The following is a 13,884-nucleotide window of genomic DNA, read 5'->3' on the forward strand; positions in this document are numbered from 1 at the left end:
TATAATTCGTTGATAATTTGCATTCGTTACCAAATTCACTTGCAGGCCTTATTGATTATGATATGCTTGAGAAAACTGCCACCCTCTTTCGACCAAAACTCATCATTGTTGGTGCTAGTGCTTATCCTCGTGATTTCGATTATCCTCGAATGAGAAAGGTATACACATATATTTTGATTGTCAACAGTTGTTATTCTTAGTGATCAAAGAATCAGACTAGTCAACCCATTACGCACACCTAATTCCCTTTCCCGCTATGTTTCTTGAATATTGCAGATTCTGTTGGGGCTTTTCTCATGATGGATATGGCTCACATAAGTGGTCTCGTTACTGCATCTGTACCTGGAAGCAGTGCATCAAATATGTACTCGAATTTGTAAGCATTCAGATATATAATCGGATTTGTAAGCAGTACGACAGATATGTACTCAGACAGATATGTACTCAAATTTGTAAGCAGTGTAGCAAATATGTACTCGAATTTTTAAGCAGTGTACCAGATATGTACTCAAATTTGTAAGCACTGTAGACACACACGTTTGGTAGTAATGGGCATTATGCACATTTCCATGTTTTAATTAATTTTGGACCTCCGGATAAAAAAAATTCCGGTTGGACCCTACTATAAATAACTATATGGGCCTAGGACCAAACAAGAAATTTTCCTTTCATAAACCCTGAGAATTCAATTTCAAATTTCTTAGAATGGTTCACCTCCAAATTTCAAATTTCAATCCACTGGCTTTCTTTGTTTGTGAGAAAGAAGAATAACTCCCTTTCGTCTGTTCAAACTCTCCTGGAGAAGAAATCCAGGAGAGTTTCTGCAAGGGAATGGCTAGCTGATTTTGTCAAGGTAATAAAAACTCTACTAATTCTTATTATCGGAATGGTTTTTATGAGTTGATTAATTTCACCCTAATTTTGTCAAGGTAATAAAAACTCTACTAATTCTTATTAATTTCACCCTAATTAGTATTTTACAAGTAAATTAACAGATTCACTTAATGAAATCATTCCAATTTTTTTTTTTTTTTTTTTAAATTTAATCGTGCAATCTAAAATTTCTATCTAACAATTGGTTGTGGCTACTAGCTCAGATTCAGGAGCTTTTGCAGATTCGGTGAATTCTTCTTCTTCAGTTGCTCTTGGTGATGGCGGATCTTCTGGAGAGCTGGTGGCAATCATCAATCTACACCATCAACGGCTGTGACAGGAGGAGGAGGACACAACAGTGGTGGTGATAATAGTGGAAATGGGTGGAGGCCTATTAATTACAGTCTACTAGCAGTTCAAAATGAAATGGGTATGGTAGGTTTAAGGAGTTGTGATGTTTCTTTTGTTGCTCCTGCATCATTGTTTTTTCAAACAACATCAAAACCCATCAACAACTCAGAAAACAACACAATTGTGTTACACCCCTTCTTACTACAACGGGTCTACTCAAAATCAACAAACCCATCATAATGTGATTTACCCTGTTAATACAATGCCTGATCAATTAATATAAACTCTCTAAATCAATCCAATATTATGTATTTAACAATAATAGCCATGGAGCTGGAAATGTTACGATTGCTGGTTTTGCTGGTGGTGGTTATGGTGGAACAGTGCTAATTTATAAATTTCATCAATACAAACTTGTCATGATTGTGGAAATCAAGCCAAGAAAGATTGTAGTTGTAGAGCTTCTTGCGAGGGCCTTGGGTATAATTGTTCTACTCATATCAAGAGTATTTGGGTCTCAGCGTCGTGATCCTCAGTTGATTTCTCTGTTAGGAAATGATGATCAAGAACAAGGTGATGTTGGTGGTGGACTGCATCTCATACTTCTATTTATAATACTACTCCACCTAGAAGTTTTGGTACCAGCTCTAGTCACCGTCACCAAGGTCTGTAACTCATTCTTCTTCTTCTTCTTATGTGAGTTTGCCTACTTTTTATTAACATTGTTGTATGTTATGTCCTTTTGTTCGAGTAGAAAAGTCATTCATATGAATTTGGAGTTGTTGGATATTGCTTGCACAAATGAATTTTCTACTGAATCATGATTGTATGTTAATAAAATCTGAATGAGTAGGGTCATTGATTGTATACGTAGATGCAAGTTTTCGAGAAGCATAACCTAAGCAAGTCCGAGCACCAGCAGCATTTAAGTGTGTACGTGTGACACCAACTGGGGTGGGATGGGGAAAACGAATAGGACACTATTGTAAAGATTGGTGGGCATGTCAGAAGGATTTCTGTACAATAGATGAGTAGTGGTAGTGAAGGACTCCCAAACATATCCGGGTAGTGGAAGAAACCCACCTTCTTCATCACCAATTATCGATCATTCTGATGTACACGGTGGAGGTGTGAGCAGATTGCTTGGATCTGGAGGTATGAGTTTCCAAATACCTGCCATAAATTATTAAATTTTCTATTTGAGTCTGTATTCAAGGTTTTTAATATTTAGATTATGTTGTCTGAAATTGATAATGCGTAGAATTCGAGTTGTAACTGAATTGTTCTTGTACAACATGCATCTCTTTGATTTGGAAAGCGCTCTTGTTCTCATCCTTGTGAAGCTTCATTTCCCAGTACATACTCCATATTGTTGTTTCACACCAGCAATCCATGTATTATACTATAAGCAAGATGTTATAGTTGTAAGGTTAACAGTAACACAGGTTGTTCTATTTTTTTAGTGTAGTCGCATTTATGTGAATCTGTCTCCATGCTAGGAAACGTCACTTTACTGTCTATGTTAATTTTGATACAGATAAATTGTAATTTTTTTCTTAATAACTATGTTCTCATACAAATTATCCTAGTTTGATCCTAAGTCCGTCTTGGTTCCCCAAAAATTAGTTGTAATAATAATGCTAGAAATAAGAGAATAACCCTTCTTAAGGAAAATCTTAGAAATCCAACATGTAGTGTAACATTTCATTAATAGCAGATGGTAGTTGGTATAAGGTGAGAAATGAAAGAAAAGTATCATATGGATGCATTTTTTCCTGCCTACCTTTCCTCTTTACACTTTTTTTCCCCAATATAGAGGTGGTTCCATTTAAAAGTTATCAGTATTCAAATTATTGACTTTTTTTTATATTTGATTAATTCCTCAGCAGCAAAATCCAGCTTTAATCTTTATCTTAATCGATTTTGGTTGTCGTAAAAGCTCATACCGAATTATATTCCCGCATTATTCCGAATGGTGTATGATGACATTGATTTGCGCCCATTTGCCCTGATTTAGAATGATATCCGTTGTGCTAAACCATGTTTCACCTGATTGTTTTTAGCACCTGTTTGTGATTGGGGCATACCTGGGGTACAACCAGCTTAAAACCCTAATGAGTACCCCTTCTTTTCTTTTTATATTGCCAGTTTGACTTATGCTGTTTATCATATATTTGTGCTGTTTGGTGTAGTTAACCTTCCGAAGGACTCCAAGGAGGCACTGAACCTCCAGCATGCTGAACATGAGATAAGGGCAGAAGCTACTACAGAGGGCAATGCTTTGGTTAGTACAACTTTTCTCTTGTCCACATATCGGAATCGTCTAAGTTTCCATATTTTTATCTTTATTTTGAGTATTATACTTTGCTAGTAGAAGAAATGCTCAGAGCATTCCTTTAAAGAGAACCAATGTAGCATTGAAAGAGGGAAACGGGTCCTCCACCCATCACAACATATTGGTTAGTTGCCCCACTTAGAATGCTGGAGTAAATATTTACAGTAGTCATAGTACTAAATTTCAACCAAGAGGACTCGTTAATTTTGAAAAGTTGTCACAATTTAAATTAAAGATAAGATTTTTCATAAGAATATTCAATATTGTTAACTTGAGAAAATCCTCATGATCGTAATTCAGTACCTTGACTGACTTTTCACTAAATTTGGGGAAAGTAAAAAATTAAAGAAACATTTAAAAAATATATGGATAAGGGGTTTTGAAATTTACTTTAAAATGACCCTGTTTTTTATTCACAAGTCTCCTTTTAATAAACCCACATTTGGGAACACGGAAAATTAAGTGGGGATATTGAGTAAAACAAAATAGAGACATTTTGACGTAGTTTTCATCACCCCTTACCCCATATATTTTTTAATGGCTAAACTACCCTTATACTTTTAAATTATTACTTTAATTTTTTAATCTAAAAAGGAAAAACTTCTTTAATTTCATGGAAGCAGATTAAGTCCATGTCGAATGTTGTAAAAAAGAACTAAGAAAAATCACGGTTGACTATACCCGACCATGTCCAAAATTTTTACATTGCAGTGACTATGGTCATATTTTTTTTCAATGCCGATCTTCTCCTTCAATCTATTTCTGTTCCAAAATTGACAAGAGTCGTCATGCTTGAAATTTAAGATCATGATGACACATGAATAACCCCCAAATTTTCAAGTAGAGTTCGTCATGGTTAACAAATTTATACAATGACGACTTAAAAGAGTTGTTATTGTCTATAAATTTAAACCATGACAACTTTTCATGATCAATATCTATTTTAAAATTTAAAAGTCAATATGCTTAAAATTTGGATCTACGGAGACTGTAATGGAATTTGTGGAAGTCTATTTCTGTTTTAAAATAGACAATAGTCGTCATGGATTCTATTTTTTAAATCCAGAATTTGTGGAAGTCTATTTCTGTTTCAAAATAGACAATAGTCGTCATGGATTCTATTTTTTAAATCCAGAATTTGAAGGAGGCGTCATGATTTATCGATTTTAATGACTGTAATTTAACTTTTTTGTGAAGATATATATGAAAAATAAAAAAATAATGGAAAAAATTAACAATTATTAGAAAAAGTAAAAATAGAAATAGTAATGAAATGACACACCTCATAATCCTAGAGGTTAGGGTAATCTAGTCTTTTCATTGTATCTAGACACCTCTTATCCATTTCCCATTGATGGGAATTGAAATTCACAGCCATCTTTTAATCCACCCAGCCCCAATTTAATCAGGCAAAAATTCTCTAACTCCCTCCCTCACTCTCTCTTTTCCCTCCTCCTCCTTCAGTCCTCATCTCACACACACAGAGACCACCTACATTCACTAGAATCACTACCGCCACAATCACCAGATATACAACTTTGGTTATCTGATTTCGTTTATGTGATCTATTTTTTAGACATGTGTGGTTTGAGTTGTAATTAGGTCTTTATCTTTGAAGTGGATATTTTCTTATCATTTGTATTGTCTACGATTGTACAGTTTCTGATTTTGTGGGTAGTCTTTTTTGATATTGAAATTTGTTGCTAGAATTTGGTTCCAGAAAATGTGTCAAATCTGTGAGCAAACAAATTGGCAATGAGTAGAGTAGGCCATGGTCATGAGAGATTCTTGTAGTTTGATTCTTATTGCCTTTTGAAATTGGTAGTCGTAAATCATGAATCGCATTCAGTGGGTTTTGAGAAGAATTCTAAATTTTTTTAGTGAAAGACTTCGGCTTTTGAAATCTGGTTTTCTGAATGTTCTTATGTACGCTGCATACTTAAGCTGACTTTCATTTGCTCCTTGTGTAGTTTTCCATTTCAAAATGGAGTACGGCGATGGTTACCAACAATCTCAGAGTACTAAAGATGAGACTGCCTTCTCTTTGGTGAGATTTTTAACTTATAAGCTCTTGTAGGTTTAAAGGATGGATTATCTATGATGAGGTAATAATGGTCAATGTTCTTTAACTTTTCAGATGTAGATGATACTCTTTATCTTTTTAGTTCTGGTTTGTCAGCCAGTTGCACCAAAAAATAAATAAATAGGAGGTATGGATTCGTTATAATTGTTGATCCAGGTTGTTTTTTGTTTTGGTTATGATGAATTTCTAATGGTTCCCATCCTTGGATACTTTGGTTGATTTTAGATTATATGCATGAAAAGCTTGGCATAGAGAGAAAAATCCCTGAAATGTGCAATTTTCTCTACCAGACATGGTACAAAAATGGCCGGGCTTAGAGTATGATTTCAATTCGTATGTTTGTCGTAATTGTAAATGTTTAGCAGCAATGCGAGCGTGGTTATCTGTCTTGTTTTTAATATGGTTTCCAAATTGTTCTCAGGCTATTTGTTATTATTTCGACTGTGATGAATACCACATCTTTGTTTACCCTAGATTAACATACGGGGATCTCAATTCAGACCCAGTTCTAAGAAGCCTTCTATTAAGCTTACCTTATCGTAAAGTTGTAAGTTTCCTGAAACTGAATAGGTAAACTAGTAATTGTGTATTCTTCCGGCCCTATAGCTGTCTTTCTTATCAATTTTTCATCTTTGTCAATAGATTTTCACAAACACAGATAAGATCCATGCAGCTAAGTGTCTGAACAGACTTGGTTTCGAAGGTTGTTTTGAAGGGATCCTATGTTTTGAGACACTGAATTCTACTCACAGCAGCACTAATTCCGACAGCGAAGATGAACAAAACAAGTTTTTGATATAGTTGAACTTGCTTCTCGACTTGGGTAGCACTCAATCATAACTTCGTCAATTGTCTGCAAACCCTCTGAAGCTTCTATGAACATGTCAGTATAGCTGGCATTAACCCAGAGAAAACAGTAAGATACTCCGAACACTTTTACCTTTATAATTCTGTTGGACTAGCAAGAGTATAAGACATTGAATTTCGATATACTGAGCTGCCAAACGTTTCCGTCACCTTTTAGGTGCAAGGTGTAGTGATCTAATTTAGGTGCAAAGTGTAGTGAACTAATCCTAGTAGAAATAATCTTAACCAATAATTACACATATGCAAAGAATAAGATTTATAATTTATGGGTTGGAGATGTTCATTTTTTACTCCTTGTATTTAGGAAATTATAGCCCTATATGTAAATTTTACTTCAAGAGGATGTCTTAGCTATGGTGTCACGTATGAAGCACACACATTTACCATTGGACAAGCTCTTGGCACATCATATCTTCTAGTGAATTTGGATCTTCAGACAAGCAAACGTATGAAATAATCAATAAACAGACCTGGTTTTGGGTGCTTTCTGCTAGCCGATGCATAATATATGAATTCTCAAATTTGTTAGTTTAGGACGAGATTTTGTTATTGTTTGCATCGGAACTTTGTAGTATTTAGTTACGCATAATTGAACTTTAGAATACAGAAATAGTTTTGGGAATGCTATGCTATGTTAGGGTAGTCAAATGTAAGTTTTTACTGCTTGCTCATGTGTATCTAGGAATGCAATTTGTAGTTTGTTATTTTTTTCTACTTAGAAATTCAAGGAGGAGGCTGTAAACTACTTTGTTCGTGTTTAGTTCTATTTTATTCAGAACTCCTTTTGTTTTCCATTTTCAAATAGCAGTCTCGCTGTTAATTAAAGGTTTCGGTGATCAGGTCCAAGAAGACGACGATTCTGAAGAGGAGAATGATGGACCTGAAACCAAAATTGCTGGGACAATGCAGATGTTTGCGGAATCAGTTAGGTAATCTGTGATGTAGTCACCTTTTAAGGGCAATATATCACGAAGATATGATGAAACTCCAGGAAGAAATCATGGGATTGGGTCCTGACTTGGCTTCCATTCTTGAGCAGTTGTATGTGCAAGAGCAACTGCTAAAGAAAGGCAGCAGAACAAGGATAAAAGTAATAGAGAAGAAGCTAGGGGCTGAAAGAAGAGAGTACCAGTAGATTCAAGGATAGAGACAGGTTGAGGAGAGGTCCAGTGATTGATTGCGATTCGGTGAGTGCATGGTTGGTTGGAAGAGCAACATCAATTCCTAGACCTTGAAACCATATCTTTCCATCAAGTGGGGTTTACCGATGAAGTGTCAGCTTGTTGCCAGGCCCTTCTAGAATCGCTGCAAAGGATCCAGGAAGTTCATGTGCCTGTGCCTAAGCCTACAACACTGGCCCAAAATTAAGATTTCAGTCATGCCCCAGCTGGGCACAGCCAGCCTTTGATAGGATGATTTAGCTGAATAGGGTACAGATTGAAGTATACGAGAACAGAACGTTATCTTGTCGAGGAACTTATTGAGGAAGGTACGTACCAGTGTTGGTTTCTACTGCAACCCTTGCGAAGGGGTGTTAGTTTACCAGCTCATGCTGTGATCATCAAGGGTACTCAGATTTACAATCCCGAGGAAGGGACATGGACTGAATTAAGTCCTTTGGATGTAACTCGGATGCTTGGTCTTGCAGGAAGGCCTCAGTATGACACCTGATAACAGGACATAATGAACTGCAGTATGCCGAGATAACTTTGGAAAAAAGAGGGCTGATTTGGTAAGAATTGAACTTTTATTTACTACTACAGTTGTTTTATTTTCTTGGTGATCTAAATTGCATATATTGGTCTTTGCCTTTGGTTACTCTGGTGTTTTTGTGTTAAATTATCTCTCATGATGAACGATTCCTGTCACTGTCCATTTATTTATGTCATCTATCACCACAAAGGTAAATCCATAAGAACACCTGTAGCCTGTAGGTTTCCTCTAGATCTTTGTTCAATTGGCGTGTCTAAATTGACCCTGGATACCATTTGTCGTCCACAGTTATATCACCTACTGCCCAAATTATAATGAATCAGCACTGACAAGATAAACTGGGTAGGCACCAATACACCCAATCCTGACCCCGAACTGCAATTGCATCTTTCTTTTTTAACCATATAGCTGGATGAGTATCCCCCCTGAAATGGCTCAAGTGAGTTAGATGTAGCAACTGGATATCTGTCCCTTGCAATGTTCCTCTATCAGAATATCACTTGTCTTGGATTAACATCTGATGCAGTGAAATAACTACTAGATAGGTTCATGGCTAAATTTCCATCACACCCTACATTATCTAGCGTTGCTATTTTCAGAATGAGGATATACTGCTTGGCATTAAAGTCTTGAAAGGTCTGCCAAGGAGGATAGAAGAGTAGCTACAAAAATAAGTCGCAAAACCTGTAGCACAAATTCTCCTTGGTCCAAATCACGAGCAACAAGAACCCCTATTGCTTCTTGTGTTTGAAAACTTCCCACGCAATATTTTGTGTTGCTGCTTGAAATCAGGTTAGAAAAATAATAAAAAACAAAAAAAAAGGTTGCAAAACAGGAATATCCTTGGAATTTCCATTAAAAAAATGTACTTGGTGTGTCATCATCTTTCCTGTGCGGGTGTTTTGCCTTGTAAGACAATGACTGGATTCCCAATATATTCACAAATTCAAATTGAGATTAGTTAAGTCCAGGTTCTTGTCTTATGTAGGAAGTCCTTAGTCTTCTTAATTTATATATATTAACTGAAAGCCAACAACTTTTTGATCAAAACTAAATCACTGCTACTCCGTATCCAGAAAGGCGCAGACAGAGGAACATCTCTAATTGATTCTCTCCGGTAATTACTGTTGAAATTAATGTTTAGTATCGCAATTTCTGTTATGTATTTCATACAAATTTGCTATGAGCTTTTAGAGATTTCTTAGTTTTTCTGTGCTATTTATTTGTCTTTGTTGCATCTCTAGTAAAAGTTGTTAGTTTGTTGATGTTGGCAATAAATATGTAGATAAATTCCGTTAATTCAATCAAAGCTATGTTGATCAGCATGAAAATAAAATTACAAGTCATTCAATCCAAAAAATAAATCATTTTTCAATTTTTGAAATTCCATCAAAAATGGTGAATGGAAGCAATTTAAATTTCAATTTTGTTCAAAAGAGTCTTGATCTTAGATTGGAAAGTTTGACAATACATAATGTATTCGCGATAAATATGTGTTTGTCAAGCATGTTAATTGACTGTGACTTTCTATTTTATATAGCGACGAAGTGTTCATGGATAGACTTGATGGTCCTGCCAATCTTATGGTAGTGTCAGATCTTGACATGACAATGGTACGAGGCTCTTACTTGATGGTTTTCATGAGTTTTCATTTATTTCCTTCTAATTCATGGCATTGTGTTCTTTTACTGGCCAGGTTGACCATCATGTTCATGATGATCACACTTCACAGCTAAGGTTCAATGCTTTGTGGGAATCCAGTTACCGTCACGATTCTTTGTTAGTTTTCTCGACGGGGCGTACAGTTGAAACTTACAAGTGGTTGAAGAAACGCGCACCAATGTTGACTCCAGATATAATTATAACATCTGTAGGAACTGAGATAGCATATGGTGAATCAATGGTACCTGACAGTGGCTTTGAGCAATTTATTAATCAAAACTGGGACCGAGACATTGTCATGGAGGAAACAGATAAATTTCCTCAACTGAAATATCAGGTATTGCCGGTTGAAACTTGAATGAAACTAACATGATAGCAGCTTTAAAATTGTGGTCTCGCATAGTTGTGTTTGGATTCTGAATAGTTGTGAGCTTGTATTGTGCAGTCAGAGACACAGCAAAGACAATATAAGGTTAGTTTTGACGTAGAGAAGGAGAAAGCCGAGGGGGTGATGAAGGCTCTCTCAGAGTGTCTTGAAAAATGTGGGGTAAGATTCTTGGGATGACTTGTTACAAAATTCTATTTTTTGATTGATGTATGTCTTAACTTGTTGTCTCTATTCATCTTTTCAGTTCTTGTGTAGCTTCTTATTTGCCTTTTTTAATGAGCAGTTAGACGTAAAGATAATTTTTAGTGGAGGCCATGCTTTAGATGTTGTACCAAAACGTGGAGGTAAAGGGCAGGCTCTTGTCTATTTACTGAACAAATTTGGTGATGGTAAACAACCCCGTAATACTCTTGTTTGTGGTGACTCTGGAAATGATGCCGAGCTCTTCACCGTACCAGATGTGTATGGTGTCATGGTTTGTATCCTAAACATAGTTCCTTTGTTAATGCAATCATTGCGTCAAAACAGTTTAAACCTGCAGGTTCTCTCAATCTTGTATCACTTGACTCTGCTATGCAGGTAAGCAATGCAATGGATGAGCTTCTGCAGTGGCACACAGAAAATGTGAAAAACAGCCCTAAGATAATTCATGCAACTGAGAGGTGTGCATCTGGAATCATACAGGCCATTGGTCATTTCAAGTTAGGACCAAACCTTTCACCGAGAGATGTTATGGACTTCCCAGAAGGCAGCCTATCTAACACAAATCCTGGTCATGAAATAGTAAAGTTCTACTTGTTCTATGAGCGATGGCGACGTGCAGACATCGCCAACTCCGGACAACATATTCCAAACTTGAAAGCAATCTGTGTAAGTCCAGTATAAGTTCCATAGCTAACTTATTTTTCTTTTTGTACGGTTTTCATTTTTTGACTGATGGCATTTGATAAAAGTCTGAAACATATTCGTTGTTTGGTCCCTTTGGGTTAACAATCCTAGTCTAATTGGGGGCTGTCAGTTTTAGTCCCGTCCATGGAAGATGGATAGGGGATGTCTAAACACATTAAAAAGACTAAATTACCCAAACTCCTAAGGTTGTGACACGTGTCATCCTATTACTTTTTCAGAAAAAGTAATGATACTATTTTTTATTTTGGATAAATTTCTTTTTTTTATATTTTTTTTTTTCATAATCTTTTTCCTAGTCGTCATGGTCAATCCATCACGATGACCTTGACAATCCGTTTAAACTTTTGCTTTTAAGAAATAGAGTTGTCATGATACTCGTGTCAATTTTACAACAGAAATGGGATTACAATATCCATTACGGTCGTCATTATTCTCCAAATTTTAACCACGACGTTATGAGATTATTTTAAATTTTAAGACTGAAATTAACCATGAAAAATCGTCACTGTTTAAATTTATAGACGCTAACAATTTTTGCTTAGTCGTTCTGGTATAAATTTATCGATCATGATGATTTTACTTGAGAATTTGGGAGGTTAATTTCAATCATAACGATTCTTCCCAATTTTTCTTCCCAATTTTTAAACAAACATGAATTTTTACAATTTCTCATTATAGGTATCAACACTCTAAATTTTAACCATGACAACTCTTTTGAATTTTATATTAAAAATTACTTGTAAAAAGTCGTTATTAAATAAGAGTTGTCATGGTCTATAAACATGTAATTTGGAGATTTAAAAGAGTCATCACGATCTATAAACATGACGACCTTTCGTACAAATTTGGGCAAACAAATTTTCAAAAAATAAACTAAAAAACCATAATAGAAAAAGGAATCCAACATTTCAAAAACAAAAAGAAATCAAAAAATAAACTAAAAAACCATAATAGAAAAAAGAATCCAACATTTCAAAAACAAAAAGAAAAGGAAAGAAGACTTAAATAGATTAGTCTAACCTTGATTAAATAGGAGCAAAATAATCATTATTAAAAATATATGGATAAGAGGTTCTTAAAATTAAAATGACTTTATTTTGTCTCATTAAACTGCTCCATTTTAAACATCCTTAATCTCTCATTTTATTCCCATGAGAGCAGTGTATATGAATGTATGGCTTAGTGATTTTCGTTTTGAGTTCTACCCATTTAACTATCAATTTCTCTATGTACATGGACAGTACCCATCTGGAGTTTCTATCAATCCGTCTGGACAAGAGCAGCTGCTTCGTGACTGTATAGATGAACTACCAAAGTTTTATGGAGACAAAAAAGGAAAAAAGTTCCGAATATGGGTGGATCGAGTCACCTGTGCACAAATTGAATTAGGCTCATGGTTGGTTAAGTTCGACAAGTGGGAGTTATCTGGTAAAATTTATAGCCCTTTTCTGCTTTTCACAGTAGCAATTTTGTTCTTATGACTATGTTAATGACATTGTAAGACTCTCACCACATTTTATTTCTCCATGTCTTCATAGATGAAGGGCCAAAAGGTTGTACTGTTACTGTTGTATTATGCACCACGGTAAGACATTTTCTTTTCTTTCTATTGCTATACTACGTCGTTGGAAGTCTACTAGTTGGGGTTGATTGTGATCTTCTTTCTTAGGAATCTGCACCAGATAGGTTTGTTTGGATGCATATGCACCAGACATGGCTGACTGGATTTGGAGCTACCGATCAAACTTACAGCTGGTTGTTCTAAATAAAGGCCTAGATTGATTTTCTTCCATTTTAAGATTCATCTTTAAAGTGATCTAGCTCTGCACAACTCTGTTGTCCTTGTGGCACCGTGATTTGTTCTTAACTTTTATAAATAACTTTATATACGCAGAACAATATATGGTTCCCGCTTTTTATTCGCTTTAATATACCAAGCCTCGACGACCCAAGTGGGTAGTTTTCGTTCAAGAGCGGTTCTGTTTTCCATTAAGCTTCTTATAAGAACGAGAAGGTCTATAAATAAGCAAATCATACAGAAACCTCCCTTGAGGTGTAAGCATTGCTGCACAAATTGGTGTTTCTGATACCGTTGATACATTTGGTGTAGTTAAAGTTGATGTTTTCTCTTGCTTCACCAAACTTTCTTACATCATTTGTTACTAAACTTTGAAGAAATTTAATTGTATCAGGACCTCTAAAACGAAATATAGATCGTGTTTTTAGATGTGATGTCATAGAAGAACCTACATCTCCAAAATGAGATTTTTGTTGTTGATTATTACTGAAGAATCTTGAGTGGAAGCTTCTGTTTCTGCAGATTTTGTAAATTCGGGATGCTGAATTCTTGAAAATATGCAAAATTAGGGTTTCTGAGTGTAGTTGCTGATAATCCCACAACTACACCCATACTTCCAATTCCTAAATCTAACATATTTCATCTTCAAATCTCAAATAAAGAGCTAAAATAAAGTGCAAGAAATGTAAATAGATGCATGGTTTTTTACGTGGTTCGATCTATGAAATGATTTACATCCACGGGTGTTTACTATGAATATGAAATTACATTGATGTTACATGAGAATCCATTAAAAGGTTTTGTTGAGCTCTAGATTTAAGTGGTGGTGGAGGATGAAAGAGAGGAAATAGAAGATAGTGTCCAGACAACCAAGACTCACATGCTGGACCACTATCGACTGTCTC

General features: G+C 35.5%; 1 protein-coding gene across 10 annotated transcripts; it reads left to right on the top strand.

Moving 5' to 3' along the window:
• Nucleotides 1-1,530: 1,530 nt before the first annotated feature.
• On the top strand, nucleotides 1,531-13,080 carry LOC113300334 (probable sucrose-phosphatase 1). 10 transcript variants are annotated; one of them, XM_026549553.1, is made up of 18 exons: nucleotides 1,531-1,889; nucleotides 2,099-2,379; nucleotides 3,417-3,508; nucleotides 5,530-5,606; nucleotides 5,697-5,769; nucleotides 5,868-5,960; nucleotides 6,064-6,189; nucleotides 6,285-6,558; nucleotides 7,350-7,998; nucleotides 8,158-8,241; nucleotides 9,763-9,835; nucleotides 9,919-10,221; nucleotides 10,330-10,431; nucleotides 10,556-10,747; nucleotides 10,852-11,142; nucleotides 12,423-12,609; nucleotides 12,720-12,766; nucleotides 12,851-13,080. In XM_026549553.1, the coding sequence occupies exons 11-18, from the start codon at nucleotides 9,776-9,778 to the stop codon at nucleotides 12,944-12,946; spliced, it is 1,278 nt and encodes a 425-aa protein (XP_026405338.1). In that variant the 5' UTR covers nucleotides 1,531-1,889; nucleotides 2,099-2,379; nucleotides 3,417-3,508; nucleotides 5,530-5,606; nucleotides 5,697-5,769; nucleotides 5,868-5,960; nucleotides 6,064-6,189; nucleotides 6,285-6,558; nucleotides 7,350-7,998; nucleotides 8,158-8,241; nucleotides 9,763-9,775; the 3' UTR covers nucleotides 12,947-13,080. The 10 variants fall into 10 exon arrangements, with proteins under 10 accessions (XP_026405338.1, XP_026405337.1, XP_026405345.1 ...); XM_026549552.1 differs by lacking the exons at nucleotides 1,531-1,889; nucleotides 2,099-2,379; nucleotides 3,417-3,508 and adding an exon at nucleotides 9,299-9,339 and having other exon boundaries at nucleotides 4,970-5,606; XM_026549560.1 differs by lacking the exons at nucleotides 1,531-1,889; nucleotides 2,099-2,379; nucleotides 3,417-3,508 and having other exon boundaries at nucleotides 4,970-5,606; nucleotides 7,350-7,696; nucleotides 7,800-7,998.
• The last annotated feature ends 804 nt before the right edge of the window (nucleotides 13,081-13,884 follow it).

This window comes from Papaver somniferum, chromosome 7 (genome assembly GCF_003573695.1).
Source record: "Papaver somniferum cultivar HN1 chromosome 7, ASM357369v1, whole genome shotgun sequence".
In the NCBI taxonomy this organism is placed as follows: Eukaryota; Viridiplantae; Streptophyta; class Magnoliopsida; order Ranunculales; family Papaveraceae; genus Papaver; species Papaver somniferum.

Excerpts from the sequence above, each read along its gene's own strand:
- LOC113300334 (XM_026549553.1), top strand. The coding sequence starts at position 9,776 with ATGGATAGACTTGATGGTCCTGCCAATCTTATGGTAGTGTCAGATCTT. Across the intron at positions 9,836-9,918 it reads CAGATCTTGACATGACAATG|GTTGACCATCATGTTCATGA; the intron begins GTACGAGGCTCT and ends TTTACTGGCCAG. Across the intron at positions 11,143-12,422 it reads CAAACTTGAAAGCAATCTGT|TACCCATCTGGAGTTTCTAT; the intron begins GTAAGTCCAGTA and ends GTACATGGACAG.